The sequence below is a fragment of the Mchenga conophoros genome, linkage group LG10 (genome assembly GCF_057382185.1).
Source record: "Mchenga conophoros isolate Kocher_MC1m ecotype Shallow Benthic linkage group LG10, M_conophoros_male_GT1.1, whole genome shotgun sequence".
Lineage (NCBI taxonomy): Eukaryota > Metazoa > Chordata > Actinopteri > Cichliformes > Cichlidae > Mchenga > Mchenga conophoros.
The window spans coordinates 35,564,136-35,590,627 of NC_140535.1; the positions used below are offsets into that span (position 1 = coordinate 35,564,136).

A 26,492-nucleotide genomic window follows, 5' to 3' on the forward strand; every position below is an offset into this window, starting at 1 on the left:
TTTAGTTTAAATTATATATTTTTTACTGGAGTATTTTCAGAATTTGCTTCAGAACAATCTTTAGTTGCCATTAGTTCACATTTTTTGATGCTAAGATGGAGACTTGATGCGTTAGAAGATACCTTAGTGTTAATAGCGATAGGAATTTAAGCTTTCCTTTAAAAATAAAATGGTGTCACCTGTCCAGTGTGTTGAAACAAAATTAAAAACCTAATTAAAAACCGATATGGGGGGAAAAGGATGTCGTCAATGAATTCCTCTACAAATATTAAACCTGGGTTTTAAAATACCCACCAAATCCAAGTTGGGTTAGTGAGTGTGGAATATAAAGCTGTGCTACAATATATCTACTGTTACTCTGTAAACATCTGAAACTAAAATAAGTCTGTTCTTCAAAAACGTCAGGGTAAACCAAACTGAGCCTTGTGAGGTTTTTTTTAATAAAACCTGAATGTGAGTCATCAATATTCCAAAGTCCAAAATTGAATTTCATCTTTTTACTAAAGTGAATGCTGGAGTTTTATAACAGCTAGTTTCCAGTATTAGAGAAGTTAGACGGTGAGTTCGGGCTGTGGAGAAGTGCAGTATCCACACTGTCCATATAAACATGTAATAGAAAGGCAGCTGCTTTACTTTGGGTGTATTTCTACACTGAATAATCTAAGCAGAGCTCTGGTAATAATACTATAATTATTATTATTATTACTAAGTTTTTTAAAAGGGCAGGCACGCGGACGTTGACTCCGCCCCGGTGCGAAAATACCGCCAAACTCAAATGTACGGAGACCGGGAAGTAGCGACAGCAACAGGAAACAGGCTGAGGACGAAAACAAAGAAAGGTGAGCCTTCTTTCACTACTTTATGATTGTTTTACTGCTGGAGAATGAACGAGACGACGCTATGTTAGTGCTCGGTTTCGCGAAAGTCGCTTTTTCTACAGTCGTTGCTTTTTACCCGCTAAATCATCGTGTTACCCTGAACACGTCGCGTCGGGAGCAGGTCGGAGTGTCCGTGTCTGTTTTCACGGACTCTGACGGAGGGCATGCTTTCCGTGTAGACTCTCTGTAGGCGAACACGTTTTATGTGTTTGTGTGTGTGCGTGTGTTAATGCTGTTACTGGAACACAGAGAAAACGCGTTCAACAAAACTTACTTCATTTGATCTGCGATAGAAACTGAAGCGGTTTCCACTTCTCTAAAACCGGGCAGTATGAAAGCAGCAGTGAGGGTTTGTTACGTGGTTAAAGTGTTTAAAACACGTTCAGCGAATCTTCGGTCAGCGAAGCGTGACGTCATCGGGTCGGCCGGTTGTTGCTAGTTTTCTTTGTTTTCTTTGTCATATCGTTAGCTTCATAGCATAATTGCCTAAGTCATTTGACTAAGTCAATGACTTAGGCACTTATGCTATGAAGCTAACGATATGCAAGTTAGCACACGGTCAACATTGCAATGACGTGTTTGATGAGCAGGAGACAGTTACTCAGCAGTATAGCACCGTAATTAACAGTATTAACAGAGTAAATCTATATAAATACACACATGTATAAATAAATGTATCTTGAAGTGGCAGGAGTGAGCAGCACTACATCCTGAGCAGTGCAAGATTTTAGAGTGGCAGACTTAGAATAATAGATTACTTTATGTTAGCTAAATAGTGACAGAATCGATAACTGAGAGGAAAACAAGGACACCAGAACTAAAACTATCAGTTTAAGTCAGTCCTTCTCAAATAGTGTGACCCCTGGGAACAGGCTTTTTTTCCTGTTCTAGAATAAAGTGTAATTGCACATAGAGTACAGTAGGTGGCAGGGTTTGGGTTTTTTTGCACCGGGCATGCACACAGACAGAGCAGGAGATCTGAAGTGCAGTAAACAAACCCTCAAGAAAAATATTTAATAGTGATGAAAAGGCGGAGAGATACGCAGATAATGAAACGAAAGTCCCCCGAAGGCTAAGACGAGGACATATGATGAAGCGTATGTAGCGCTTGTACAAAAGTACAAAGTTGCAAAAGCGAGTGAGAGTTAAAGAATTTGAAGAAAAGCTTTGTGGAGCAGTACAGACTGATATTCATCTTTAACAGGGCTGTCAAACAAAAGAACTGCTGCCTCATGTCCTCTGCTATCTTAGTTTAATTGGTCACATGACTGCATCACATGACTAAAATGTGTCATCGTTTTCACAAAGTCTCCGGTTTCGCTGTCCACACTGCAACGCAAAAGCACCGTTTTCAAACGTGTGCGTTTTTGAGAGCGTTTTCAAAACACGGCGTTTTCCTTGAGCGAAAACGCCGTCTCAGTGTGGACGGGAGGCCAAGAGAAAAGATGCGTTTTCTAAAGAAAACTTATTATTGTGGACGTAGCCTGAGTTTAAGACTGTTGGCAATGCGCAGCACGAAGCCAAATAAATTAACTTTACTTGAGTAGTTAATGCTGCTGATCGATTTAAATGAGCTCATAAAAGCATCTTTACTTTTCGTTTTAAAATGTTCGTGTAGATTAAGTTGCAGCTCAGATGCTTCATGTTGTTCAAGTTCAGTTCAGGAATCTAGATTACTTTGAGTAGGGATAGTGTATCTTGAAATCATTGTAATCTCTTCCACTTTGTGTAACTCACCAGATTCAAATTAGAAAATTTCCAAGTTGATGACAAATTTATTTTAATTTGTAGCATTGTTCCTAAACTTGTTACGGTGCTTGACCGGCAGAAACGGCAGATTCATTGTCTGTTTCACATCGACTTCATCATGCTTTTTTTTTTTCCAGAGTTTTTGAGGTACCATAGTACACATGATATATACATACAACATGTATTCACACTACACAGAGTGGAATAAGAAGCATCCAAAATATAGACTACAAAGGCTCTGTGCTAGTCTATATGTTTTTACAAGGTTTTAGAGGCTTTAATATGCTACATACAACAGTATTAGTATGTTTTGCTTATTATTTTCTCTGTGCCTCAGATGTCATCAATTTCAGAGTCAGAGTGGAAAAAAGCACTGACCTTCATCATTGAGGATTTGGATAAGTCACAGCTCAAAAAGATGCTGGGATGTCTGGATATCCCCAAAGGGAAGAAGACTATCAAGTGCAGAGAAACCATTCCTCAGACAATCATCGAGTGCTATGGAGTGGAAACGTCTATCCAGATAATCGATGAAGCAATGCTCTGGATACCAAGGAAGGATGAAGCAGTCCAGGGCCAGCTGCGCCCCTTTGTTGAAAAACTGAAGAACAAAGAAGACGAGGGGGGAAAAGGTGAGTTCACTCATTGATATTTCTTTTTTTTTTGGTCAGGTGTGACAGGTTTTCCAAAGAATCTCATGTGTAATAGAATAAATCATGTTTAAATATATTCAAATTTGAATCTAACATTTTATTATAATTGTCTTTATTACTTTGTCCTACCAAACTATTCATTGTAAAGCAGCAATTGAACAAATTCCAAATTAGCAGGAGTGGATCGAGCATTTGTGGAAGTTTTTTGTGTTATTCTGGTCAAAAGTAGTAAAGCATAGTACAAAAAGCAATTGGAGTTAAAAAGAAATCGTGGATCGTTACATGGAGAAACCTTTGGAATGCAAGCATGCTGATCCACACAGGTGTTCACAGACGCGGACTACAGCTTTCTTGGCTGCTGCCTCAAAGCACATTGTGCGCTGTCTATCTTGCGTGCTGCACAATATCGTTTATTATTTAGTATCTACTGATATCTACTGCTAGCTAGTTTATTGTGATGGTGCTGTTTTTATTATGTTGCTCTTTGTTGTTTGCTTTCTCTTCTGTTTTTTTTCTCCATACAGGTGACCCAGGTGTTTTTTTTTTCTTTCTTCCCCCCCTTCTCACCGTTTCTTCTCCCCTCTGGTTTTCTTTCTTTCTCTCCCCCTCTTTCTTTCATTCTTTACCCCTGTCCTATCCCCCAGTCATGTCTGTCCCGTTTGTAGCAACCGAAAATAAAATAAATTCATAATTATAATAAAGGTCAATCGAATGGACCAATATGGCAAGGCCATGATGATCCACTTGGTAAAATAAATCCGCTTGGCATCTTTCTTGGCCTTAAGACAACAATTCTGATGCTAAAGATCCAAACGGGACAAAAAAAGAAGAAAGAAATTGTGGAATCAATTCATAGAATAAAATCTATTCTAAACTTCTGACTAGAGCTGGGCGATAGAACGATAACAATATGTATCGCATTGCCCCAAACGCAATTTCATTGTTCTTGACAATGACAATAAATAAATAAATACTAAAAATACTAAATACTATCGCGATATAACTTTTTCTCGATAAAAAAATTAAACTATCGCGATAGACCTCGCCGCTCTTGTCCTCTTAAAAAAAAAAAAAAGCCAATCCAAATTACGTAGCGCAGAGCCGAACCAATCACAGCCGCAGTGTCACATCACGTGACTTGTTACGTACAGCACAAGTGCCAAGCCGCACATGTGTTTGTTTGGGAAGCAGCCAGCCACCGTTCCGCCCGGATAACGGAGGAAATGAGTGTGCCGACTAGAAAAATCAACCGAGCGTGACCAAAGAGAAAACAGATGATGGTTCCAACGCCGGAGAGATTGTCGAACGGAAGAGCCATAGAAGTTCCGTAGTGTGAAGGTATTTCGGCTATTTCAAGTCTGACAAAAAACAGAGTAGCGTGCACTGTAAATGTGCCGAAAGCAAGTCTGGAAATACAATAAACTGGTGCATGTGCTACGTCCACACGTACCCGGGTATTTTTGAAAACGCAGATTTTTCTATGCGTTTGCACCTTTCGTCCACACGTAAACGGCGTTTTTGGTCACTGAAAACGAAGATTTTTGAAAACTCCGTTTTTGCATTTACGTGTGGACCAGAAAAACGGAGAAAACGCAGCGTCAAAGGTGTGCGCATTTTTTGACGTCACACTGTGCGCCACGTTATTGTTTCGGTGAAATGAATTTCTACAATACTGTTAATTCTACTCTCTGCAGTGTTTAAATGCTTACATATACACACAGTTACTGTCCCTCCACACATACGACTCGGTTCTGCTTCTATGCCCCAGCTTTGTTTACTTTTTCCCACCGAGGCTTCTAGACTTCTGATTGGCCAACATTTCTGCACGGTTAGGAATCTAGCTCCACCTGCTGCTTTGGCATGTTCATAGCAGCGTTTTCCTTCATTTCTGCCTTTATGTGTGGACGGGATTATTTTTTAAAACGAAAACGGAAAATCTCCGTTTTTTCAAAAATACCCGTGTACGTGTGGACGTAGCCTCAGTCTCTGACTGGAAGCGCTAATTCGTCATTCGGCTTTTGTCAGACTAAAGTAACTGTTTGAAAAGCTAAGCTATACTACCCCCCCCCCCAATTTTTGCACATGTCGAGGAGCGTGTCAGGCTACATTTCACTGTGTGTTATACTTGTATAACTATGCATGTGACAAATAAAGAACCTTGAACCTACAACAAGGAGAGATTGAGAATTTCCTTTTAGTTCTCAGTTTATTTGATATTGACAAAAGTTAGTCAGTTTTGTCTGTTCTTCTGTAAAACAAACTAAGATTTATTTTTAGAATTAATATTTTGTTTCTAAGTGGAATTGACAATTTAGTTTGTTTCGTTTGTTCTATTTTGAAACTTAAACGCTTTAGCGGCTGCCTTTTGTGTAGTTTGCAATATTTGCCTTTGTTTATCTGAAAAAGTCTCATGTTCCTTAAGTACATCTACCCTGTTGAACTTATTATGGGAAATAAATATTTAAATAAAAACAAGCTGCTGATTATTTCACATTTTACTTGTGAGCAACGGCACATTTAAATCTTACAAATATAGTTATTTGGCTGATATCGTGATAGATATCGTTATCGCCTGAAATGAAAAAAACATATCGTGATATGAAAAAAATCTCATATCGCCCAGCTCTACTTCTGACTCATCAGAGTAGCCGCCTTTGGCAGATATAACAGCTGAACACAGCCGTGGCTTCTTTCTACAATAGAAATCAAATCTTCTCCCATATCTGTTACAGAAGTTCATAAATGTGCGACACTTGTAGGTTGCGTTGCTTTCACTCTCCTGTCTAGTTCATCCCAAACCGCACAGTGGCAAAAGCAGAGTTTTTTTTTTAAAATATTTATATGTATGTATAAAAAAATTCCCACTCGCCCCTGTGGGCGGTTTATCCTTCAAGCTCGGGTCCTCTACCAGAGGCCTGGGAGCTTGAGGGTCCTGCAGTATCTTAGCTGTTCCCAGGACTGCGCTCTTCTGGACAGAGATCTCCGATGTTGTCCCCGGGATCTGCTGGAGTCATGTCACTCTCACTCAGACTCTGGGACCACAGTGTTGTTCCTGTGCAGCAGTTTTCCTTGTTGCTGGCTTTCAAAAATGACAGTTTTGATTTTCAAATGACTCATCAACCAGACCAGCCAATCAGTGGCTTGCAATCTGTTGACATCACATTTTCCAGATGGCCTTGGAATGTTTAGAAACCGCGGCGGAGTTGGTACTAAAAGGTACCTGGTACCATAACCTGCAAAATGGAAAACTTAGCGTGCCGAGCCAAGTAGGTACTAGTGGAAAAAGGCTGTGAGTGAAGGTGCCTATCAGAGTGTGAACGTTACCATGAAATCTGATCGGGGCTGAAACTGATTCTGTTTTCTAAGGAGCTGTTTTGTTGTAGTCGTGAAGAGAGAGACCACATCAGAGGACACGGTGGTTTCATCTGGGTCCAGTGCAAGTTTGTGGATCTCATTGGTGAAATTATTGGAGGTTTTGATGTGATGGGATGTGTTCTCACAAATGGAAGTAAAGTGATGATAAGGTGCTGGGAAACTTTGTAGGTGACTGAGTTTATACTGTTAACAGTGGGTCTGAGTGGGACCGCTTCTTTGAGGATCTTTGGAAGTCCATATATACGGGGTGTAACCTCTCTCCTTGTAGTTGCTGAAGGCAGATTATGACTTTCGTTGGTAAGATATTCTTACCAAAGTGCTTAAATTATGTATTATTTATAAAGCTGCTGCAGATGCAGAGTTACATGTGAGCAGACTGAACAGTAATCACTGCTAGTGTTTTTACGTTTGCTCTGTGTAGGTATGAAAGAAACTAGGGCTGGGCGATATGACCCAAAATTCATATCTCAATATTTTTTAGCTGGATGGCGATATAAGATATATATCTCGATATATTTTTTTAAAGCCATAAAGTAAGAACAAAAAAAGAGTTCTTAGTCAAAGCTGTGTCCCAGATGTCACACAGGCACTTTTATTAACATAGAGCAGATGTACATGAAAAAAACTACTCAAAAATAAATTATGAGCATTTATTAAATAATAATGCTCCATAAATAAAAGAAAACAATGTTGTTTTTGTGCATAACAAAAAGCTCACAATTGTGCAGTCAAAATGTAAACTAAAAGACGCCGAGCACTATAACAAAGACAGATTTCACAGCTGCTCTGTTCCCAACTTGTACTGCGTGACTGACAGCATTGAGTTTGAAATCCGCTTCGCAACCACGTCTCTTAACAGGTGCCATTTATGGTCCTTATACACAGTAGGGTAATATTACGTTGAAGCACAGTACGTATCACTCCGCGAGGCTCAGCCGTAATGCTCCGACAATCCATCAAGCGGTGCAGCTCCGTAGCTTACTAAAGTCGTACTAAAACATTTTTTGACAGATTGCTGAGCGCCGTGTTCCGCATAAAATCGGTTCGCCATCAAGCACAACCAGAATTCATACATAAGGCGCGCTGTCAACTATTGAGAAAATGAAAGGATTTTAGTCCGTGCAGCGCCTCTGGGCTGCATGGCGTTAGCGTGGTTAGCTCGTTAGCGTGGTTAGCTAGCTAACACGTTGACGGCGTCCAGCCCCACGCACGGGGCGATGCGCAGTAACTCGTTAACGGAGATTTGCCGTCTCAATCTTGTCGCTTCCTGCAGGTGAAGCGATGGGGGAGGAGGGGGAGTTGTGTTCAGTGAAGGAGAGGCGAGGCCGAGTAACGTTGCGTAAAGATGAAAGTGGACGAAAGAGAGGCAAACTTGCGGCTCCACAAGTATAATTATAACGTAACATAGATATAAAGATATAAAGGATATTGTCACATCTTATATCTCGTATAAAAACATATCGATATTTTTTAAAAACTCGATATATCGCCCAGCTCTAAAAGAAACAGACTTTATGTTGACTGACTCTTCAGTGAAAACCTGACACACACATGCTCTCACAAGTTGGATTCATTTCTGTTTCAGGAAACAAGAGGAAACGCAGTGAAACTGAATCGGAGTCAGCAGAGAAAACGGCTGAAGCTGGTAGGCAAACACACCCTGAAACTGTGGCAGAGCCACTGAGCTGTGGCCACAATCATGAGAATAAATATTTTATTTGATGTAAGTCTGATGTTGAGCTGTGTGTGTTCAGGCTTTAAGAAGAACAACATTGTGAGTGATTCAAGTTCAGATGAAGAGCGAGAGGCTGAAACTGGTAAGTGCTGGAGGAAACAGTGCTGCTGGATTTTAGTGCTGCTTTCCATCTCAAGAGCTAACTATCCAACACACAGTGATGTCATTTGTTTAAAATGCTCAGTATAAATTTTTTAGATCCATTTCAATTCAGTTTATTTATACAGCACCAAATCACAATGAGTTGTATCAAAGGACTTTATATTGTAGTGTAAAGGCCCTACAATAATACAGAGAAAACCCCAACAATTACATGAAACTCTATGAGCAAGTGGTTGGCAATAGTGGGAAGGAGGGCATCTGCTGAGACCAGTTTGGCTGAGGGGGGAGATTGAGAAACAACACGCTGTGCATGAGGCCAGAGATTAATAAAAACTAATAGTTAAATGCAGAGAGGTCTATTGACACATAGTGAGTGAAGGAAAAACTCAATGCATCATGGGAATCCCCGGCAGCCTACGTCTATTGCAGCATAACTAAGGGAGGATTCAGGGTCACCTGGTCCAGCCCTAACTATATGCTTTAGCAAAAAGGAAAGTTTGAAGCCTGATCTTGAAAGTAGAGATAGTGTCTGTCTCCTGAATCCAAACTGGAAGCTGGTTCCACAGAAGAGGGGCCTGAAAACTGAAGGCTCTGCCTCCCATTCTACTTTTACTGGTACAGGAACCGGTACAAACAGGCTGCAGCCTGACTGTTACCTGTTAAAGTTCGGCTCTGGCTGCTGGACTGGAGTCTGCATACGCTCACCTTTGACGTGACTCTGGGTGTTTGACTAGCTTAGCATTAGCATGCTGTCTGTGCTTGTAAAGAGCTGGCGTTCTGTTAGCAGCATCACGCAGCTGTTTCTGTCCTGGATGCATTTTACACTTTACCTTTGTGCTTTTGTCATTTTACTTTGTTTTACAGATGGACTGAAGAGCCCTCAGTCTGACAAGGTAGAAGTTGTGATTTTTTTCAAAGTTAATGTAATACTGCATGTCACATTACACCAAGTTTTACATAATTTTATTAACTTGTGGACATTTATGCTTTCTGTATGATAGAAGTAATTACACCAAAGAGATCAGCTCTGTGGGCTGGTAGGGATTTGATTCCCACATAACTGTTTGCACATTTCTGAAAACAGTTTCTTGAACATTTACAATATTCAGTCTATGAGTGACTTACTGTTTAACTCTTTCTTTTCAGGAGATAAAAATCCCTTCATGGGTGAGTGAATTTTTGAGTTTTCATTGGATGATCACAGCATCTGACTTGTTTTGTGATGTAAGTTTTGACTGCGAGCTGACTCTCCATCTGCCTGCAGAGGAAATCCATCCATGATGTAAAGATCAGCGGTGACCTTGGAAACAAAGTCATAGCTGGCAAAGTTGTGGCGAAATCTGGTCTGCGTACATACGAAACCAAAAAAAAGGAGAAGAAGTTTTTCTTTTACCTGGGAGTGGCTGATGAAACAGGCAGCATTAAAGTGATGGTGTATGGAAGAGAGCGCTATCAGCGTTTCCAGGAGAAGAGCTGCTACCTGTTCAGAGAGATCATCATGGACGAAAATGTCATGAAAGTGACCAAAAAGAGCGTCATATCAAAGACACCAGCTATTGATGTTCCTGAGAACCTGGAGATGGAAGCTCAGATGTTCGTTTATTCCCAGACTCCAGTTTGCTCCATCGGACAGGCCATCGGATCAGCGGAGAAGACATCAGTGAGTGTTGAAGGAACAGTAAGAGAGGTAAGTGTGACCTGAATCTGCTGCAGTGAAGCTGTGAGGGCGCTCGTCATGTTTAGCTTAGTGTCCTGCTGAAGGCTGTGAAACTCTGATGACATCAACCTTTAAACTAACCTTTAATAGTCTTTGAGTGAAATGGACGGAGGTAGGACTGGGTGATATGACCCAAAATTCATATCTCGATATTCTTTAGCTGGATGGCGATATACGATATATCTCGATCTTCTTTTTTTTAAAGCCATAAAGTAAGAACAAACAGAGAGTTTAGTCACAGCTGTGTCCCAGATGTCACACAGGCACTTTTATTAACATACAGCGTAGATGTACATGAAAAATTACTCAAAAATAAATTATGAGCATTTATTAAATAATAATGCTCCATAAATAAAACAATGTTGTTTTTGTGCATAACAAAGAGCTCCCAACTGTGCAGTCAAACTGTAAACTAACAGACGCTGAGCATAATAACAAAGATTTCACAGCTGCTCTGTTCCCAACTTCTACTGCGTGACTGACAGCCTGGAGTTTGAAATCCTCTTTTATAACGTAACATAGACAATATCGATATAAACGATATTGTCACATCTTATATCTCATAGAAAAATATATCGATATTTTTTAAAAAACTCTATATCGCCCAGGCCTAGATGGAGGTTCTTGTTATTACATGAGTCAAACTCTGGCGCCGAGCAATGAAGCCATCACAGTGGCAACAGCTAAAGTTCCTCTAACAGCAGCTTGAGGCTGAATTTGTGATTCCAAACTTCACAGCAGAAATAAACATGCACAGGAGAGTTGTTGGTCTCTGAGTTGTTGTCATGTTGTGTTGTTGGTTTGTTCAGATCGGCTCCGTTGAAACAGTCAAACTGAAGAACAAACGAAGAAAGAAAGACAAGCGAGAGTTCCAACTTGAGGACAGCACAGGCTCCATCTGGATCACTTTGTGGGGCGAAGACATCAAACAGCTCAGAGGAAAATCACCTGGAGACTCTGTCAGGGTGGTCAATGTAAAGACGAGTCACTACTATGATTCAGTATCGCTGAACTCAACAGATTTCACCAGAATTTCAAAGGTAATTTCTGATTCTGGCTTCAGTTTGAAATGTGTTTTATATTTGGTATTGATTCAAAGCAGAGACTGTCAGCTTTGACCTCCTACTGGAACATTTCCTCACTGTTGTTGAGTCTCTGCTCTCTAGTTAATCCAGCCGTACCTGTTCTAAGTGTCCCCATCAGGTGGTTCACTGTGAGGGTCTCCCTGTGGTCCGACAGACTCATCTCCACCATCTTGGACTCCAGCTGGTGACATCAGTCTTTGCTCTGCTCTGTGAGCTGGAGGGTGACTCCAGAACACGTTCATGTGCTGTTACCTGAGCAGAACCAGGACTGTCTGCTGCAGGACAAGATGGTGGATTTGGAGTTCTTCTGCAGGATGAGACTCACTATGAAATCATCATTGCTCACTTTTTTAAATAACAAGTTCTTCAGTTTTATTGGTTCAACATGATCTCCTGATCTCTACGGTCAATCTGGTGTTTTGCAGGTTCAAAGTGCCACAGTCGAGAACGTCACAATCGAGATCATTGGGATCAAAGACACCAAGAAGACTGAAACAGAGGTGGATGCACAGATCGGCAGCGGAGAGGTGCAGTCCTTTGTGGTGACTTCATCCCTGCTGGCAAAAGCGTTTGGTGTCAGACTGGAGGGCGACTTTGAGGACAGACTGCTGGAGAAAATGCCGTTCTCAGCAGATGTAGAAATAAAGGGAAACAAGATCATGAAGATTAAAGCGAAGGAGAAGTAAAGATGAGTTCCAGTGTTCAGGCTGCAGATTTTGAGTTTCAATAAAAAATGTAAATCTCTCTTGAATCAGTTTTATATTCCAAATCATGAAATGTGTGCTGTTTCTTTCTTCTTTCCTAACTGGTTATTCTTGATTTTTCTTGTCCTCTTTTTTCCTGTGTGTAAGAACTGTACGCTTATATTCATGTTGTCAGTGCTGTAATGCAGTAGATTCTCATAATCATAACTAATGGCTCTGATGTTGAGGATGATGGAATGTTTATGTTGGAATAAAAAAGGCTCTGATTTAACTGTTTGTTCTGTAAATCTGTTTACAAAATCCTCCTGTGTCTGATTTCCTGTCACAGGAAAAGCAACAGTCAGCAGTAAAGTGACACAGATCCTCGTGCAGACAGAAAGCAGGGCGAGCACTCGTGGGGCTCAGAGGCAGTGAGCTCAGCTCTGTTGTGTGACTTTCCCAGCTCTCTGCTTCCATGGAGTCTCCTCATGGGGCCGGCCCACCGTGGATTTTCCACCATGAAATATCATTACCATCCTTTATCTCAGTCTTGCTGTGTGTTAAGCTTCCTCCTTTAGTTGTTTTGAGATTAGTCAGGAAGTAAACACTAAAAAAGACAATATTCAAAATACAAAGATGCAGTTATAACGTAAACTGGGACAAACAGTAAAGGAGCAAAACTAGAGGAGAGTGAAGCCGTCAAAGAAATATTCAACCTACAGGGTGGGCCACTTATATGGATACAGCGTAATAACATGGGAATGGTTGGTGATACTAAAGTCCTGTTTGTGGCACATCAGTATATGTGAGGGGGCAAACTCCTCAAGATGGGTGGTGACCATGGTGGCCATTTAGAAGTCGGCCATCTTGGATACAACTTTTGTTTTTTCAACAGGAAGAGGGCCATGTGACACATCACACTTATTGGTAATGTCACAAGAACAACAATGGTGTGCTTGGTTTCAACGTAACTTTATTCTTTCATGAGTTATTTACAAGTTTCTGACCACTTATAAAATGTGTTCAATGTGCTGAACATTGTGGTGAATTGTCAATGCAACCCTCTTCTCCCACTCTTCACACACTGATAGCAACACCGCAGGAGAAATGCCAGCACAGGCATTCAGTATCCGTAGTTTCAGGTGCTGCACATCTCGTATCTTCACACCACAGACAATTGCCTTCAGATGACCCCAAAGATAAAAGTCTAAGGGGGTCAGATCGGGAGACTTTGGGGCCATTCAACTGGCCCACGATGACCAATCCACTTTCCAGGAAACTGTTCATCTAGGAATGCTCGGACCTGCACCCATAATGTGGTGGTGCACCATCCAGCTGGAAAAACTCAGGGAACGTGCCAGCTTCAGTGCAGAAAGAGGGAAACACATCATCATGTAGCAATTTCAAATATCCAGTGGCCTTGAGGTTTCCACTGATGAAGAATGGACCCACTATCGTTGTGCCCCATATACCACACCAAACCATCACTTTTGTTGGTCCAACAGTCTTGGAGGGATCCATCCAATGTGGGTTAGTGTCAGACCAATAGCGGTGGTTTTGTTTAACTTCACCATTCACATATAAGTTTGTCTCATCACTGAACAAAATCTTCTGCGTGAACTGAGGGTCCTGTTCCAGTTTTTGTTTTGCTCATTCTGCAAATTCTGCGGCCGATCTGGGTCGTCCTCGCTGAGATGCTGCAGTAGCTGGAGTTTGTAAGGGTGCCATCTGTGAGTAGCTAATATCCACCGAAGGGATGTTCAACTAATGCCACTCTCCAGTGACATGTGGCGAGTGCAACGCTGTGGGCTCCGCTTGCTGCCTTTTATTGGAAAAAACAGTTACACAAGTTTGCACAAGCACCTCCCCTCGTAAAACCCCCCTTGGTTACAAAGACAAGGTACTGTGTGTGTGTGTGTGTGTGTGTGTGTGTGTGTGTGTGTGTGTGTGTGTGTGTGTGTGTAAAAGCATGTGCAAGAACTTGTGCGTGTGTGTATGTGAGAATGTGTGTGTGTGTGTCATGGGGGTGCGTTTGTGTGACCTCCTGATCACAACTGTTTCTAACAACATCCTTGGTCATAAAGGGGGTAATCTCCCCCACACCCAATATATGCTTCAATTCCTGTATTGGTTCTCCATACACAACACAGTGAAACCATAAAAAGGGCAGGAAGCTTACCAAATATCAAACAAACCTTCACAAGGGATGTGCCTGTGATAAAATACTACAGCCTCCCCCCAGAACCTCGAGAGGCTGGGGAGGGGGACAAAGGAATGCCTTGATCACAGAGTTTGTGACCCACACCTGTTTTCACAGAGTTCTTTCAATCAGCCAGGGTTTCGGGTTTTTTCACACCTTGGCTCCTGTGATTAGGTAGAGGATCATCAGGGGTCCTTTGTCCCTCTTTGGGGGGAAACTCCTTCTGGGTTTAAATCTGGGACTCTCCACCATTTGACCTTAGAACTGAAGAAGCTTCTCGGATGAGAGGTGAAACGTCTTCAAGCAACTTAAAGAAGTCCAGACGCTTTTCTTTCCAAGCTCCTTAGACTACGATGACCTGGATGACTGAGAACCTTCACAGACATTTTCTTGCTTCCACTTTTTGGCAAATCCAACACTGAACCAGTTTCACGAAACTTAGCAAGCAGTTTGCTGACTGTAGCATGGGAGATGGGTGGTCTCGTAGGGTGTCTTACATTGAAATCTGCTGCAATGACCCGGTTACTGCGTTCACCAGATATCAACACGATTTCGATCCGCTCCTCACGTGTTAACCTCTTCGACATGTCAATGGCTGTGAACAAAGAGAAACTTGTAAATAACTCATGAAAGAATAAAGTTACGTTGAAACCAAGCACACCATTGTTTTTCTTGTGACATTACCAATAAGTCTGATGTGTCACATGACCCTCCTATTGAAAAAACAAAAGTTGTATCCAAGATGGCCGACTTCCAAATGGCCACCATGGTCACCGCCCATCTTGAGGAGTTTGCCCCTCACATATACTAATGTGCCACAAACAGGACTTTAATATCACCAACCATTCCCATGTTATTACGCTGTCTCCATATAAATGGCCCACCCTGCACATCAGTGACAGCTGGTGCAAAAACACAAAGACTGTAGGAAGCTCCGGATTTGGAATATTTGACTGTGAAGTGCAGACCTGTCTACATACCCTGTGAGTTTACTGTTGTTATGGTAACAGCCATGACAACAGACTGTCAGACCGTGTACAGAGAGTTAAAGTGGGGCCTCATCTTTCCTCAGCCCTCAGGCTTTAACATCGGCTCTCCACAAGACTGTGTACTGAGTCCCCGACTGTACACTCTGTACACACATGTACAATTTTGCAGATGATACCACTGCGGTGGGGCTCATCTCTGGGGGAGATGAGACGGCGTACAGAGCCGAGGTTCAGAGGCTGTCAGATTTGTGTGCAACAACAACCTGGGGCCTGGGGCTCGCTCGGGCCCCTTTGGAGGTGGGGTGCCCCCGGCCTCTCGGCCTAGGGCTCGGTCACTCAGGCGCAGCTGGGGGCCGGCGGAGCTCACGGGCGCGTCACTGCAACCCCCCCTGGCTTCTGCTCCGCGGCTGCTGGGCGAGCCCTCATCTGGGACTCTCCTCAGCTCTTACTGGGACAGTGGCGCGGCTGCCCCTCTGTTGGTCTTCCATGGTCTCTTGTGTTCTGGGGGCCTCTGGATGTCTGGAGTTTTGATCTCCTCCATACCCGCTTCACACCCTGGAGGATGGGGCTGTGGCCCCCCCACACTCCCTAGCAGATCATTACATGGAGAAACCTTTGGAATGCAAGCATGCTGATCCACACAGGTATGCACACATGGGTATTCACAGACGCGGACTAAAGCTTTCTTGGCTGCTGCCTCAAAGCACACTGTGCGCTGTCTATCTTGCGTGCTGCACAATATCGTTTATTATTTAGTAAATATTGATATCTATGACTAGCTAGTTTATTGTGATGGTGCTTTGTTCTCTCTATTATTATGTTGCTCTTTGTTGTTTGCTGTCTCCTCTGTTTGTTTGTTTGTTTGTTTGTTTTTTCTCCATACAGGTGACCCAGGAGTTTTTTTTTTTTTTTTTTTTGTCTCTCTTCCCCCCCCTTCTCACCGTCTCTTCTCCCCTTGGGTTTTCTTTCTTTCTCTCCCCCCCTCTCTCTCATTCATTCCCCCTGTCCTATTTATTAAAAAAAAAAAAAAAAAAAAAAAAAAAAAAAATGACAAAGGATGAACTGAAGCTCTGCCATCACGTAATGTCGCATACTGCTGTTTCTGATGTCATTTAAAAAAAAAAAAAAAAAAAAAAAAAAAAAAAAGATTTGTGTGCAACAACAACCTGGACTTCAATACCACCAAGACAAAAGAACTTCAGAAGGAGGAAGTCTGAGCTGCAGCCCAGAGTGTGTGGAAAGGGTGTCCAGTTCCATGTCCCTGGGTAGACACAGACCTCCAACAGAGCTCAAACACCTCTGTGGTTTTGGGGCTGTCCCACATTGTGCAGTTTCTAATTTCATTGTACTGGGTACGACTGTAAAATGACAATAAAGAGTTCTCTCTTATTTATGAATATTTTTTATTTCTATTTATTCTATTTATCCCCTTCGTATATTTTATTTTTATTTATATTTGTCTCTGTATTTATATATATGTGTGTGTGTGTGTGTGTGTATATATATAACATTCTGTAACTGTAACTTCTGTCGGTGCTGTGCTTTTGGAAACCGAATTTCCCAGAGGAACCCACCCGAGGGATTAATAAAGTTCTATCTTATCTTATCTTATAACTCTGCTTCATCTCTGCTTACATGTTTGTGTTACTTTAAGAAGAGACAGGAAGTGTGCTGTACAGCCGTTGTGGGCCAAACCATTCTGTATGAGGATGGGGACTGTGACTCTGAAACTGCCTGTTAAGAGGATTAAAATTTATTTCTGAACAAACAGGGATGCTATAATGTGTGTGTGTGTGTGTGTGTATCTGTTATGATCAGTGTGTATTTGACAAGCAAACGATATAAAAGGTAAGTTGGTATTGTAACGTTCACAAGAACCAGACGGTTGGGTCTCAGTTTGTCCGTTTATTCGCCACATAAGCAAGCGGGTTGCTAACTCAGGGGAGAGCGCCCTCGTGCTACACCTCTCTTCAGCCTGGCACCCACACAACACAGAACCCAGGTCCCCCCTCCCCTTCCTCCACACCACCCTCCCTACTTCCTGCAGCACAACCAAACATGAATCTTAAAAGAACAACAACAGTGTGCAAAGATAACCAACATGTACAATAACACTTAACCATCGTTACACTGCCCCCCCAGCAATAAGTTCCTCGTCCCCGAGGGAACGACACAGTCTCTGAGGCGGGGTGGTAGCCTACGTTCCCTCCTTGACCTCCTGAGCCCCTGAGGTGGGCGCGGAGCGTCGGGGCTTTGGGGTGAAGAGTCCGAGGGAGGGGAACGCAGCCCCGGTCGGGGGCCCCTCTGAGCAGGGTCATGGACGCTCTGTACACGTCCCTCTGGAAAGGAGGGGAGGGACTGCCCTCTGTAGGGGGCCATCCGGTCTCTGTGCAGCGCTACTATCCTCCCCCTAGGAGGCAACTGCACCCTGTAAACAACCTCCCCCACTCGCTCTAGGACGCTGCAAGGCCCCACCCAGCTGCTATCCAGTTTAGGACACCGTCCCTTCTTTCTCTTTGGGCTGTAGACCCACACCAGCTCCCCAGCACGGAAGTGCCTCCCCTTAGTGGTGATGTCATAATTCCTCTTTTGGCGCAGGCCTGCCTTCGCCAGCTGCTCCCGGGCGTAGGAATGTGCAGAATCCAGCCGGTCCTGCAGCTTCCTTGCGTAGTCCCGGCCTGGTGGTGCTTCTGGCGCGTCCGGGGGCTTCCCAAAAGCCAACTCTGCAGGAGTTCTCAGCTCTCTCCCTAACATGAGCAGGGCAGGCGTACATTGGGTGGAGTCTTGCACTGCCGACCTGTAGGCCATGAGGATAAGGGGAAGATGGTAGTCCCAGTCCCGTTGGTGTTCTGAGGTAAGGATGGCTAGCTGCTGGGCCAGCGTCCTGTTAAACCTTTCCACCAGTCCATCGCTTTGGGGGTGAAGTGGGGTGGTGCGGGTCTTCTTGATCCCAAGGCGTTCACACATGGCAGCAAATACCTTGGACTCAAAGTTACGCCCCTGGTCACTGTGGAGGATCTCTGCTGTTCCAAAGCGGCTGAACATCCCCTCCACTAATACATCAGCGACAGTCTCAGCCTCCTGATCTGGGATGGCGTATGCTTCCGGCCACTTGGTAAAATAGTCCATGGCCACAAGAACATAGCGGTTTCCTCTGTCTGTGCGAGGAAATGGGCCCATGACGTCCACAGCTACTCGCTCCATTGGAGCCCCTGCTGGTTGCTGCTGAAGCTGAGCCCGGGACTGGTCCTGTGGCCCTTTGTGTGAGGAACATGCATCACAGCTCCGGCAAAAGTCCTCCACATCCCTCCGCTGTTGACCCCAGTAATAGCCCTGGCGGAGGCGGCGGAGAGTCTTAGAGACCCCAAAGTGGCCGGAGCCAGTGCTCCCATGGCAGGCTTCCAGCACCGCTGACCTCAGCGACCTTGGCACCACAACCTGCCACCTCTCCTCCCCCGTGGCAGGATCCTTCCAGGCACGCTCCAACACCCCCTCCTTCAGCCTGAGAGCTGCAAACTTGGCCCATAGCCCCCTGGTACAGATGGAAAACCCAGTGACCTCGTCCCAAAGGGGTTGCTCCCCCTTCTCCAGCCACTGCAGGACCGGCAGCAGGTCAGTGTCTTGTTCGTGCCGTGCCCTCCACTCCACTGCATCCACCACCAGAAGAGCCCTGCAGGCGAGCTGTGCTGCTCCGTCTATTGTCGTGAGTTCCCGCTCTATTTCCTCTCGCTTCTCACAGTAACGGCAGCCAGCTGCAGCACATGGGCGGCGAGAGAGGGCATCTGCGTTAGAATGGTGCGTCCCTGCTCTGTGCTCCACAGTGAAATTGAAGGCCTGGAGCTCCTCCAGCCAGCGAGCCACCTGTCCCTCTGGCTCCCTGAAAGACATCAGCCACTGAAGGGCAGCATGATCAGTTCTGATAACAAATGCTGTGCCGCACAGGTAGTACTTAAAGTGTCTCACCCCTGCCACCACAGCCAGCAGCTCTCGTCGTGTGACACAGTAGCGCCGCTCACTCCTGTTCAGGACCCGACTGAAGTACGCCACCACCTTCTCACCTTCCGGCCCAACCTGCGACAACACAGCTCCCAGCCCCACATTACTTGCGTCAGTGTCCAGGACAAAAGGCAGGGTGGGGTCAGGGGGGGCGAGGACTGGGGACTCTGTCAGCGATTTGCGGAGGGTGTTGAACGCCTGCTGACAGTCCTGGGTCCAGATGAAGTCACGGTCCTTCTGCAGCAGGTGGAAGAGTGGTGCGGCTATGGAGGAAAAGCCCTTCACAAACCTCCTGTAATAAGACGCCAGTCCTAGGAAGCTTTTGAGCTGTTTCTGGTCTGCTGGTGTGGGCCACTCGGTAATGGTGTGAATTTTTTCCTCCAAAGTGCTGATGCCCTCACGACCCAGCTTGTGGCCCAGAAACTCCACCTCCCTCCTCATGAAGTGGCACTTGTCGGGATGCAGCTTCAGGCCTGCAGCCGCCACCCTCTCCAACACTTGTCTCAGGGCATCCAGGGCAGCATCAAAGGAGCTCCCGTGCACTAGAAGATCATCCAGGTAAACCAGACACCGTTGCCGTGGGACGCCAGCCAGCACACTGTCCATAAGCCTCTCGAAGGTCGCAGGAGCGTTGCAAAGACCAAAGCTCAGGACTTTGAACTGCCATAGTCCCCTGTTAGTGCAGAAGGCTGTCTTCGGTCTGGATTCCGGGGACAGTGGCACCTGCCAGTAGCCACTCCGCAGGTCCAGGGTGGAGAACCAGGAGGACCCGGCTACTAAGTCGAGAGACTCATCAATCCTGGGAAGGGGGTAAGAGTCCTTCTTCGTCACTTTGTTGAGTGGTCTGTAGTCCACACAGAAACGCATCCTAGGACTTTTTTTCTTAGGCACCATCACCACCGCGGAGGCCCACGGGCTATCAGATGGCTCTATGATGCCCGCCTTCATCATTTCACACAACTCTCTGTCTGCAGCCTCCTGATGAGCCAGGGGCAGGCGGCGGGGGCGCACTTTAATAGGCTGGGCATCCCCGGTCTCAATGACGTGCTCTACCAAGTGTGTCAAGCCAACATCACTTTCTTTCAGGGCAAAAATGTCACTAAACTCTTTTAGTACCTGCCATAGACTCTCTTGCTGCTGTGGAGTCAGCCCCTCACAGTTCTTTGACCAGATACTCCTCACTGCTGAGAGCCTCTCCTCCTCCTCCGCTCGCTGTTCTGCTGGCGGGTCTGCAGGGGTCTCTGCGGTGGAGGTGGACGCCGCGGCAGATGCTGTGCAGACCGGGGGGGGAATAAGCGGCACCTTCTTCCCATCAGGGAGTGCGAGGAAGCCTTTGCCTAAGTCCAGTACACCACCAATGGCTCGTAAAAAATCCAGCCCAAGGATGCAGGCGTCCTGCACGTCAGCCACCCAGGCAGCATAAGACACACCGAGGTCCCCCACCTTGAACTGGAACACTCCCCTCCCTCTCATTGGGGCCAGATCACCGGTCACAGTCTTAAGTTGCACATTAGTCGGTTGCACAGCAGCTCCGGGTGGGACAACATCGGGTCGGACCAGCGTTGCATTGGACCCCGTGTCCAGCAGGGCCGTACAGGACACCCCCGCAATCGTCACTGGAACATGGCAAAAGCCGCCAACCTGGGTCCAGCCCACAGCGATGGCCGCACCAGGTGGGGGTGGCGGTGGAGTGGGGATGTCGTTCTCCCAGGCCCGTGTACTCCCGCCTACACGGGCCCATGGGCGTTTCCCTGAACCGCTGCAAGCTTGGGGCACTGCCTGATGAGGTGTCCGACTTGTCCACATCCCCAGCAGCTCTGCGGTCGGCGGTGTGGGCCAGCCCGAGGGGAAGGCGACTGCAGCGAAGCCGCCTGCACCAAACTGCACAGGCCCGCTGGCGTCTCCGTCTGTTCCACAGGTGCTGACACAGCCCTCACCACGTGTGCGTCATCAGCGCCCCCAGAGGATCCCGCAAGCATCTCCCTCTCCAATGCTAGCTCCAGGGCTGCACTGAGTGTGGCCGGACGAGCAAGCTGAGTTTGCATGCGGAGCTCTTTAGGGCTCAGGGCCTGCAGGAACTGGTCCCGAGCTAACTCCGCCTGCACTGATGGTGGCATGCTGTCATACGCCCTCCGGCAAAGGCACTCGACTTCATGGGCCAAAATGCGGAGGGGCTCACCTGGCAATCTGCGTCTGTTGTGGAACTCCGACCTCAGCAGCACTGGTTGGTTATACTGCCCGAAGCGCCTCTGAAGTGCTCCGACCAGAGCATTATAATCTCCCCTCTGCTCCTCGGTTAGCAGCAGCAGGCATGCAGCTGCATCCTCACACAGGCACAAAGCCAACTGGAGAGCTTTATGTTCCTCAGACCAGCCAGCTGCAACAGCTAACAGCTCGAACTGTGCGATAAACACTTCCCATGGCGTCTTGCCGCTGAACTTAGGCGTTTTTATATGCGCTGCAGCTTGCTGGGCGCCGCCATGTTTGTTTACATCACGTGACGGCGCGCCAAGCGAGGTCGACTCCTTCCCGCCGGAATCGCGGCCGCTGTGCGAACAGTTCCCGAGCCTAGTCAAACCTGGAGAAAATCCAGCCTCGGCAGACAGCCGCAGCGCCGTTTCCCTCACTCCATGGGCGGGCGAGCGCGGACGAACCTCCCTCTCCTCCGTCTCCTTCTTAATCCTGCCCGGCAACATCCTCGTCTCGTAACGGCAAGCGTCGCCAGCAACAGGGTGTCGGGCGTTCTGGGGTTCTTTTTTCTTTCTTCACTTCTGACACCAATGTAACGTTCACAAGAACCAGACGGTTGGGTCTCAGTTTGTCCGTTTATTCGCCACATAAGCAAGCGGGTTGCTAACTCAGGGGAGAGCGCCCTCGTGCTACACCTCTCTTCAGCCTGGCACCCACACAACACAGAACACAGGTCCCCCCTCCCCTTCCTCCACACCACCCTCCCTACTTCCTGCAGCACAACCAAACATGAATCTTAAAAGAACAACAACAGTGTGCAAAGATAACCAACATGTACAATAACACTTAACCATCGTTACAGTATGTTCGACCTGCGCGCTGACATCACACAGACGCCGAGTAGTGAAATATGACACTGAGCAGCTTTCCCGCCTTCCTCAAACAGTTTGCTGCTCTGAAACTCGTAAACTAAGCTGCGGCTGAAAACCAGCAGGAGTGAGTATTATTTAAATGCTTTTCCCTGAAAGCTGTTACAAAAGAAATGTTTTATAGTTAAGAATTTTACATTTATAAACTATTGTTGATCTTGTGGTTTGAACAAAGAAATGTGAGAGCAGATTATCGCCTGTTACGGGTTCTGTTTCCTGGTAGTGCGTGTCATTGGCACAGCAGCTCTGTCCTCGGGCAGCATCTCCTCCCATCAGGAAGTTTGTTTCAGGGAAGCTTTTTTTTTCTGCAGACGATGAATAAAGCACCTCTGCAAAAGCCTGTATACAGTGTGTGTCGTATGTACCTGCTCCTTAGTGCAAGGAGGAACAGGATGAGCAGTGCCGGAGCTACAAAATGACCTGCAGCAGGTCAGTGGTGTGACAGACGGGGTCCTCGGGTCCTCCTGGTGAACAACACCCGCCCTCATGGAGAATAGAAAGGCTCAGTGCAAAGGAAACTCTGACTATAGAGCCTCTGTGTAAATGTTGTTGTTTGTGATTCTGATCTGCTGCCGAGTCGATTTCCCACAGCTGGAAGCAGAACACACAGATCACTCTGCGTTTACATGACAGCTCTCAGAGGGCGGGGCCTTTAAACTGCGTTTCAATAAGTGTTAAAACAAGGCTGAAAGTAGAAATGAAACTTCTCAGATGAATGTGAGGTGCAGTGAAAACTGCACAGTGTGCTTTCACCTCTCAGTGTGTTGGGTTCATGGAGCTGGTGTAACAGAGCGTTTCTGTCCGTGTGTCAGATGTCAACGATTTCAGAGGAAGAGTGGAAAATAGCTCTGACCGAGATCCTCGAAGAGCTCGATGGGTCACAGTACAAGAAGATGATGCTTTTTCTGTCGGGTATCCCCAAACATGTAAGGACGGACAAGCCCAGAGAAGAGATGCCCCAAGTAATCATCGAGCACTACGGAGTGGAAACATCTGTCCATGAAATCAATAAAATAATGGATCGGATACCTCGGAGGGACACAACAGTTCAGGACCGACTGCGCCCCTTTGTGGAAAGACTGAAGAAGAAACAGGAGAGTGAAAGAAGAGGTGAGTTCATCCTGTGACCTGATGTTTATGTGAAGTTTCTACAGATGGTCTGTGAGCAACAGCAGAAGCTTTAAAGGTCAGTGCAAGTGATAGTAAAGAGGTTTTTACAGATGTTAAGGTCTTTTTTTCTTTCTTCGTGTTAAAATGAGAATCTAAGATTTAATTATTCATGTTTATTCATTTTATTGTAATTCCACATTTCTTGAAAGGTCGAAAAATGTTTTATGAAAGTGCCAGATACACAGCATCACATGATTAAACCAGGGACCACTGGGAGGGTTTCATGCTTACTTTGTGGAGAAAACTGGTAAAGTGTCTCCAGACTCACAGCTCTCATGTTGCTGAAGATGCAGATAACAGTGAGACTGGCAGGCAGGTTACAAATATAGAGTCATCAGTTCCAATCTGAGGAAGCAACAAGAAAGTATAATTCCACAAACCAGGAGCAGATTTTAGAATTTAAGGAAGATGAAGCTGAGCACATGCAGACTACACACACCTGTAAGAGGGATAATAAAGCACTGGTGAACTCAGTCATAAAGAACAGCAAATGTAGGGAAAGGTTTTCCTTTCAAAAATATTGAACTTTGATTATAATGAAAGTGACACTAAATATACTTCGACATGCTCTGAAATCAGATATGCTAAGAAATGACTGGTACAACATTTATTCAGCTGACAAACCATTAAATTAGATTCTGCAGGCAGCACGTAAGACCAGGATGCAAAACCTCACATTTGCTGGAGTTCCTTCAGGTAGAGCAGGAGTGGGCAGAACAAACAAACTTGAGTCTGTTTACCTGTGTGGGTTTTTGTTGTTGCTATAGTTACAGCGGATGAGAGCAGTTGATTTGTTTAACAACCCAATTTTATTTTTCAGATGCAGGACCATCAACAGGAGCAACTGGTGTCAGAGCTCTGGCTGATGGTAGGCACACAGCTGTCCTCAGTAAATGTGTTTGATTAGAAACAGAAACGTGTCACAGCATTTGTCACGTTCCTGAAGTTCAAACTGCAGACAGCAATGAGACGGTGATCAGGTGAAAAATAAAGAACTTTAATCAAAACTCCTGGGAGGCGAATAATACAGCACAAATGAATCACTGATCAATCACAGACAGTAATGACGATGGAAAAAGGAACAAAGGATAAAATCAGTAAAACACAGGCAGGCCACTCATATAATAATCCTCTGGTCTCATTACCAGAGAACCCAAACAATGACATCAATATTTCTGGATTTTTCTTTAACAAACTTCAGTGATTTATGTTTTTAAATAAAAATGTATTCTTGCATTTTGATATAAAAGCAATGAACCAAGACTCCAATCAGTCGCTGTCATTTTCCCCTCAGGACAAAAACACTTTGTGGATGCACATGAAGCCGAGCTGATCCAGAGAGTGAGCAACATCGAACCGATTCTGGAAGAGCTAAAAGAAAAAATCATCCAACAAGAAGCTTATGATGAAATCAGAGCTCAGCAGACCCCTCAGGAGAAGATGAGGGCGCTCTACAACGGCCCTCTGAAAGCTGGCGATGCCGCCAAAGAAGCCTTCTACCAAAGCCTCAAGAAACATGAGAAGATGCTCATTGAGGACCTCAGCTGAAAGAACTTTGTGTTTTTAACATTTTATATTTGTGTATCTATTGTACATCTGTGGCACCTTATGTTGGGCTTCAATAAATTAAAAATTGTGTGGTAAATCACACACCAGCATGTCAGCGCTTACCTTTCTTTGTTCACAGAAAACAAGTTTCATCCAATAAAACACAAACTTCTACTCAACCAGGAAGTTACCAGACAGTTTTCAGTAAAATCATAATTCACGTCGGCAGTAATGACACCCGGTTACGCCAATCGGAGGTCACTAAAATCAATATTGAATTGGTGTGCAAATTTGTAGTTTTCTCTGGTCCCCTCCCCAATCAGACCAGGGGTGACATGTTTAGCCGCATGTTCCACTAATTACAGTAATACTTAGGCTACGTTCACACTGCAGGCGAAAGCGCATCAAATCAGATTTTTTCTGACCCTCTGCGACCATCTATCCCATCATGCTGTGACAGTGTGAACGGCACAAATCCGATATTTTCAAATCCGATCTGGGTCACTTTTGTATGTGGTCCTGAATCCGATACATATCTGATGTTTCAGAAAGCGACTGCTGTTTGACGGTCAAGTCGCATTAAATTCGTCTTTTACGTCACCGACACAAGACAGGCGCCAATTATCAGCGCCGGAGAAGACATCGCGAACGCTTCCTGGCCATCCGGTGAAACTGTTGGGAAGACAACGTTGGAGAAACGTGAACATTTCATTTGTACTGTATAATCTGCAGATTCTGACAGAAATCTGTAACCATCCTTTGAAGCAGCGCTGCTCTAAAACAGCAATAAGGATCATTATTAGGTTATTTACATTATTATGCAAATAACAAAATAACTTAAAGCAAAAATCGTGAAACGTGAAGTCCGAACTCTTTATATTAAGGCTTGGAGGCCTATCTCCACCCACCACCACTTCCCCTGCCGGTGGCGGACTCCCTCAGGTGTCGGTGTGTTGGTGGTTCTTTGTGTCTGGGGGTGGGCGTCCGGGTGCACACCGGCTCACTCCTTGGCGGCCGCTTGTCGGGGCCTGGGGCCTGGGGCTCGCTCGGGCCCCTTTGGAGGTGGGGTGCCCCCGGCCTCTCGGCCTGGGGCTCGGTCACTCAGGCACAGCTGGGGGCCGGCGGAGCTCACGGGCGCGTCACTGCAACTCCCCCTGACTTCTGCTCCGCGGCTGCTGGGCGAGCCCTCATCTGGGACTCTCCTCAGCTCTTACTGGGACAGTGGCGCGGCTGCCCCTCTGTTGGTCTTCCTTGGTCTCTTGTGTTCTGGGGGCCTCTGGATGTCTGGAGTTTTGATCTCCTCCATACCCGCTTCACACCCTGGAGGACGGGGCTGTGGCCCCCCCACACTCCCTAGCAGATCATTACATGGAGAAACCTTTGGAATGCAAGCATGCTGATCCACACAGGTATGCACACATGGGTATTCACAGACGCGGACTAAAGCTTTCTTGGCTGCTGCCTCAAAGCACACTGTGCGCTGTCTATCTTGC

General features: G+C 45.6%; 2 protein-coding genes across 3 annotated transcripts; both read left to right on the forward strand.

The window, feature by feature from the left end:
- Nucleotides 1-755: 755 nt before the first annotated feature.
- On the forward strand, nucleotides 756-12,267 carry LOC146566358 (uncharacterized). The gene is made up of 9 exons (XM_085289991.1): nucleotides 756-839; nucleotides 2,965-3,259; nucleotides 8,241-8,300; nucleotides 8,410-8,472; nucleotides 9,357-9,385; nucleotides 9,639-9,659; nucleotides 9,757-10,179; nucleotides 11,019-11,249; nucleotides 11,720-12,267. The coding sequence occupies exons 2-9, from the start codon at nucleotides 2,965-2,967 to the stop codon at nucleotides 11,978-11,980; spliced, it is 1,383 nt and encodes a 460-aa protein (XP_085146117.1). The 5' UTR covers nucleotides 756-839; the 3' UTR covers nucleotides 11,981-12,267.
- A 9,782-nt stretch (nucleotides 12,268-22,049) lies between these two features.
- LOC146566359 (apoptosis-associated speck-like protein containing a CARD) lies at nucleotides 22,050-25,140 on the forward strand. Of its 2 annotated transcripts, XM_085289993.1 has the most exons (5): nucleotides 22,050-22,085; nucleotides 22,215-22,348; nucleotides 23,094-23,391; nucleotides 24,272-24,319; nucleotides 24,746-25,136. In XM_085289993.1, the coding sequence occupies exons 3-5, from the start codon at nucleotides 23,094-23,096 to the stop codon at nucleotides 24,997-24,999; spliced, it is 600 nt and encodes a 199-aa protein (XP_085146119.1). In that variant the 5' UTR covers nucleotides 22,050-22,085; nucleotides 22,215-22,348; the 3' UTR covers nucleotides 25,000-25,136. The 2 variants fall into 2 exon arrangements, with proteins under 2 accessions (XP_085146119.1, XP_085146120.1); XM_085289994.1 differs by lacking the exons at nucleotides 22,050-22,085; nucleotides 22,215-22,348 and adding an exon at nucleotides 22,420-22,710 and having other exon boundaries at nucleotides 24,746-25,140.
- Nucleotides 25,141-26,492: the final 1,352 nt, after the last annotated feature.